Below are 6,223 nucleotides of genomic sequence, written 5' to 3'. Positions count from 1 at the left end.
ATTTCAACTCTCTACCATTACCCAAGTGGCCTCTTGCAACAGTTGTGTCAAACTTGGAAGCAAAAGAATTATTTCACGGAATGCACTCAAGCATGAATTAATGCTTCAAGTGCTGTGAGGTGGGTACGAGCGACCATTCTTAATTTGAGGAGGAAATTCCGATTAATTCATTGTGTTTGAACTAGACTCTCTCTCTCTCTGTCTCTCTGTTAAAGGTATATTTTTTTCCTTTTAATTCCTCCTTTAGACATAACAGTTAAAACAATATTTGATAGGAGATGGAGTTGTTAATTAATTAGTACTTTTTGAAAACAAATTAAGGAAAGGTTTTAGTATAAAGCATAAGCCTCAAGGGAGGTTTAATTAGTTTTTTCAAAAGTACTTCCTTTATTGATATTTCATTAAACCAGCAAATTAAAATGACAGCATAACAACTAACTGAAAAGTGAAGGAACACAAACAGACTAAAGACCAAATACTATAGCACACAGGGCAGATGACACGGTAGCAAACTAGAGATCTAAAACACTACAACTTAAGGAGGACTGTTAAAACTGGTAGCCCTGTCTTTATTTAAAATATAAAGATCAATGATCGATCCATAGCAATCACAGCATCAATCCACGTATTGAGCAATCGCATGCAGTTTAATCATTTCCACATTACTGAGGCTGCAAAAGCAAATTAAAGCAACATTAAACAATTAATAATATAATCAGTACTGCGGCATGTAAGTAATTACTAGGATTTGAGCAAGTAGTCATCTAATTTAATTTGTCTCTACTTTAATTTCTGATGCATATTAAAGTAAAGAAATGAAGAATTTGGATGGGTGGGACTTATAATACGTACCAACTCCCGAAAGGATCCACTCGTCGTCATCAGTGACGTTCCAGGCGAAAAATCCACGTAGTCCTTCCCTACTAGCATATTTAACCTTGGTTTTAATTGCCTTTACATCATCATAGCAAATCCAAGTTGATCCAGAATGACAGTAATTGGTCCCCATGTCTGCTTTGTATAATATTGCTGCTTCGTTTTTCTGAATGAAGGCATCGATTTCTTTGTAAGACATTTTACCGTCAGCGGTAAAGGGGCCAATTGCTGGTGCACCCAGACCATTTTTTGCAGGGTCAGCGAGCTTAAATGCGAAGCCATAGAAATTCAAACCCATAACTATTTTATCACGAGCCAACCCGGCCCTAATCCAGGATTGGATGCAGGAACTCGTGCAGAGTCGGCCATGCCGCTCGTATAGAGGGGCATGAGAACTAGTAACCTGAAACGAATACGGCATGTAATAGTCATAAGCCTTAACGTTGACCCAGTCCAGATTCTCCTTCATTGAATCAACTGGGTAAGTTATTCTTGCACGGCCTGCACGACGTTCTGGGGAGTGATAAACAGATGCCGTTAAGAGCAATTCCGCCGGCTGGCTAGCGGAAGTTGCCTTGGCTTTCACGTTAGCTCTCCACTCCTTCAAAAGTAGACCCAGGTTAGTCGTATCATCAGTTTCGGTATCGAGGAAATTCCAGTCAAGGTTGAGCCCATCGAATGAATGTTTTAGAGCAATTTCTATGGAAGAATCAATGAATTCCTTCCGAGAAGTGGCATCACTTGCCATGGAAGAAAAATAGTCAGCTGGGGTGTTTTCTCCACCAATGGAGAGAAGGGTTTTAATACTCGGGTTGCTTCGTTGCAGTGTGGTTTTGAAGGTGGACAAAGTGATTTGGTCTTGGGGAGGGATTGTAACCTGGTTCTGAGGGTCTAAGTCTGCGAATGCATAGAAGAAATGTGTAAAGAAAGATGCATCAATGTCAGACACTGGGATTCCACTGTCTGGGAGCCAGTAGCCGGCCTTAACCACTGCCATGGAATGAAGCCGAAGGAGGAGAACGAACACAAAAGAGGAAAAGAGAGACTGTCCCCTATTTTTTTTGGAAGCCTGGAAGGGATAGTTTATCTGGATAGAATGCCTTTCAGAATGAGCATATTTATAGACAAAAAAGTCAATTCCATTCCTTAGGCCTGTTAATTAATGTTCCTTACTTCCTTAATTACAAAATGAAAAAGATATAAGACCGTAGGGGCATTCATTAATAATTGTTATGTTGTATTTTAATTCAAACTTCCATTGAGTCACATGCAAGTGTAGGATTAATTGGCAAAATAACGTTATTGAGAGGTTGTTGGCATTCATTAACCATTGTTATGTTGTATTTTACGTTTTGTGGTTGTTGGCAAAATTTAATTAATGCATGTTATTGAGAGGTTTCCATAATCGAATGGATTAATTAGGTATTAATTTATAAGATGTAAGATGTGTTATCCTGATAACTACCTCAGATTTGTCCCCATTAGGGAGATTTTTCCTTTTCTTTTTTTTCTTTATTTTAAAAGTTGAATAATTTATTTTCAGTAACTACCTCAGATTTATCCTCATTTGGATTATTAATTTTAAAAGTTTAATAACCTATTTTCAATAATAACGTCAGGCTAACATTTGGATTATTAATTTTAATGTTTGGACCGGTCCAATTAGGCATCTTACAGAATCGATGCCGTATTATTACAAAAGCAGGATAAATTACAGATGAATATCCTATACTTTAGGTCCATTTCCATCAACTCACATTACAGATTATTGTCAAGTTACTGATATTCCCATATTTTTTTTTTAAATTGTTTAAATCATAAATTTTAAAAAGACCAAAATAACCATGATTAAAAGTTGGGTTCTATTCGATTTGGGCAATCGTGGGGAGAAGAAACTATTGCTGCCGCGGTTAGAAGAAATTGTTGCCGCTGCCTGAGAAGAAACTGTTGTCGCCGTGGGGAGAAGAAACCATTGCCGCCACCTGAGAAGAAACCATCCCCCTTCTCACTAGCCCTTTTACCCATTTCGACATTCCCATGAATACTACAAGCCCCAAGTAAGCTCTGCAATGCAGATAATCATGGCTTTGTTGACACCTGACGCACAAACTCCACTACCTCATCAAGCCGCCATGTCTTGCCCAACATATCCACAACACATGAATAATGTTTAGGGGATATATTGATGAGGCCGGATTTGGCATTGTGACACATGGCACCTCGGAACAAGTAGGTGACACCCGGAACCACTTAAATAACTTCTTGCCTTAGCCAAGTTGATGGTGTCCCACCTGGCGGCGTGGCCCAGGCGCGAACTGGCGACCTGGCACTGGCGCCGACCTGGCGACATGCGAAACGTGCTCGCCGACAAATTCGGCATGCATATCCTAACACTCCTACGAACCTTGGAAGTTGGCCCATGTGCCAAATGATCCGGAGGGTGGTCAACGTGCATGGTGGTTGCCTCAGGGAATCTCGGACCACTTAGACGATTTCTCAGAAATCTCAGATGCGGTGCGTGAATCCCACGCCAAACTATGCCTATATAAAGGCACCTACCCCAATGGCATAAGGGGGCAAATAAGCATATTCTATCTCTCATACTTTGTGATTTTTAGCTCGCAGTCTACTATGAGAGTACTGACTTAAGCATCGGAGCGACCTCGTTGTGTTAGCCACCCCGGGTCCTCTGACATTGGTTCCTCGCAAGTCTAAAGAACTACGAAGCTCAACATTCAATCCAGCTCGCCACCAGCCAGCTCGGCACCTAATAGGCAGATCGGCTCTCTGGTCAGCTCGTCACCTAAACTGCCCAGCTCGGACCAGTTCGGCACCTAACCTGCCCATCTTGGCTCAGTCAGCTCGACACCAAATCTGCCCCCAGTTCGGCCTGGTCAACTCGGCATCCGGGTCCTCATCCAGCAAAAGTTCTCCACTTCGGCCTCTAAGTCATCGACCACTTGAAAGCAGACCAAATAACGAAGTACTTAACACAAAAAATTGACACTTCACCAAAAATTGATTCATCATATATGGTTCAATGTGATGATCTTTGACCATTGAATCAAATACTCGACAACCCATATCTACCATCCCACGTTTGCCACTGGCAATTAGGCGAAACTGCTTTTCTTCGCATTTCCTCAAACAAACCCATAATTGGTTCATAGTCCCCATGCCTTGAATAAAAAAACTTGGCTTGGTTGATTGAGGTGATTCACTGAATATTTTCTGTCTCTTCAATGCTCCCACGCTTTGCATACATGTCGAGGAGCGCACCAGATACAACTGCGTTGGTATTTAACTCAAGTTTGATTATGCAGGAATGGCACCGTTGCTCTTGCCTCATTGATACAGATTTAACAAATCCAATTGCACTTAAAACACTACCAAAAGTGAATCATCTCGATAGGATTCTAGTATTGTTAAGGAAAATGTTTGTAAAGCTTCTTGACGCATCCCATTTTGTGCATACCTAGAAATTAAAGCATCCCATGATATGGTCTCTTTGTAACTAATCTCACCAAAGATCTTCTTTGACTCCTTTGTGGACTCAAAGCTCTCACTTTCTAGTTTCCATTTTCTAGGAACTGAAAGACTATGCAGGAAGTTGATGACCAATAGACTAAGCAGCTCTACCAACTTTATTTCAACTCGGATAAAGCCTCATCAGTCCTCATCGCGAGGTATCCTCTACAAAGATGAGCTCTTCGTGGCTTCGGCGGAGTTGGCGGCCAACAGACTGCATGGACGCCCCTGCCGGTCGAGTCTTCCAAGGCTCCCGTGCGAGCTAGTGACCTAAAGTCAGTAGTGTTGCCCCCGTAGGTCGAGCTCCTAGTAGCTTCTTGTAGGAGTGGGTAACCGATGTCACTAACGAGGCTGATGCAACGCAGCCGTAGCTCTAAGATGTCGAGTTGATAAAAGACCTCGGCACCACATAAGACCCAGTCGCCACTTCGGCATGGGTAAAATCAAAGATCAAGGAGAGTGGACTACGAGTCGCTCCTAGAGTCTAAGGGCTAAAGTGCCGAATTGGCAAAGACATTGGCACCACATAAGACCCAGTCGCCTCTTCGGCATGGGCAAAATCAAGGGTAAGGAGAGTGGACCGCGAGTCACTCCCAAAGTCTAAAGAATTGAATCGACAGTTACGAGCTCATCGAATTAGTCATTTCAGGCCAAAAGGAGCAATCTACTCCCTTCGTCGAGTTACTTTCAGCTCGGGAGTGGGGGGCAAATGATGAGGGCGGATTTGGTCCTCCAATGATATTGTGACACATGGCACCTCGGAACAACTAGGTGACACCTGGAACCACTTAGGCAACAACATGCCTTAGCCAAGTTGATGGTGTCCCACCTGGCGGCCTGGCCCAAGCGCGACCTGGCGAACTGGCCTAGGTGCCGACCTGGCGGCCTGGCATAGGCGCGAACTGAAGGCCTAGCACAGGCGCCGACCTGGCATCCTGGCGCAAGCGCCGACCAAGCGACCTGTGAGACGTGCTCGCCGACAAATTCGGCATGCATATCCTAACACTCCTACTATCCTTGGAAGTTGGCCCACATGCCGAACGATCTGGAGGGTGGTCAACATGCTTGGCGATTGCCTCAGGGAATCGCAGACCACTTAGACGACTTCTCGGAAATCTCGGATGCGGTGCGTAAAACCCACGCCAAACTATGCCTATATAAAGGCACCAACCCCAATGGCATAGGGGCAAATAAGCATATTCTATCTCTCATACTTTGTGATTTTTAGCTTACAGTCTACTATGAGAGTACTGACTTAAGCATCGGAGCGACTTAGCCACCCCGGGTCCTCTGACTTTGGTTCCTCGCAGGTCTAAAGAACTATGCCTATATTTATTGCTTGTTATATATAAGCAATAAATAAGTAAAATAACATAAACAAACAGTAAAATTTCCAATTATTTGATTAAGACATGTAAAAAATACATAAACTATCAATTATCCTTACATAAAATTCAAATTATTATTAAATCCAATATGTAATACATAAAGTTCATATGCTTTCCAACAATAAGTGGGTGGAAAGGATTGGATTTAGCCAAATACCATTCTCTATATACCTATACCTGTACAGGTTGTAGAATCCCAAAACTCGCCTCCTCCCCAAAATCTGTATCTGTCTTTCAAGCAAATAAAAAAAAAAAAAACACCCTATCAAGGCAGGTATGTGGATACCCAAGGGTAGGGCAAATATTAACATCCTAGCTCTTCTACTATTTCCTCTTTTTTTTTTTTCTTTTAAGTAAATCTCGTAAACAATATTCTAGCTACAACTAGGGGTGATTATTTCAGCCCCGCCCAGCCTAGCCCGAAAAATCTG

At 42.5% G+C, this 6,223-nt stretch overlaps 1 protein-coding gene across 1 annotated transcript; it reads right to left on the bottom strand.

The window, feature by feature from the left end:
* Positions 1 to 363: 363 nt before the first annotated feature.
* On the bottom strand, positions 364 to 1,981 carry LOC148789723 (class V chitinase-like). Its single transcript, XM_088893544.1, has 2 exons — positions 853 to 1,981; positions 364 to 671 (listed from the first exon to the last, which is right to left on the bottom strand). Exons 1-2 carry the CDS (start codon positions 1,871 to 1,873, stop codon positions 652 to 654), a joined length of 1,041 nt encoding a protein of 346 aa, XP_088749670.1. The 5' UTR covers positions 1,874 to 1,981; the 3' UTR covers positions 364 to 651.
* Positions 1,982 to 6,223: the final 4,242 nt, after the last annotated feature.

This window comes from Nelumbo nucifera, chromosome 8 (assembly GCF_055504915.1).
Source record: "Nelumbo nucifera cultivar China Antique chromosome 8, China Antique-T2T, whole genome shotgun sequence".
NCBI lineage: Eukaryota > Viridiplantae > Streptophyta > Magnoliopsida > Proteales > Nelumbonaceae > Nelumbo > Nelumbo nucifera.
This window is presented reverse-complemented; position numbering and strand designations above follow the sequence as displayed.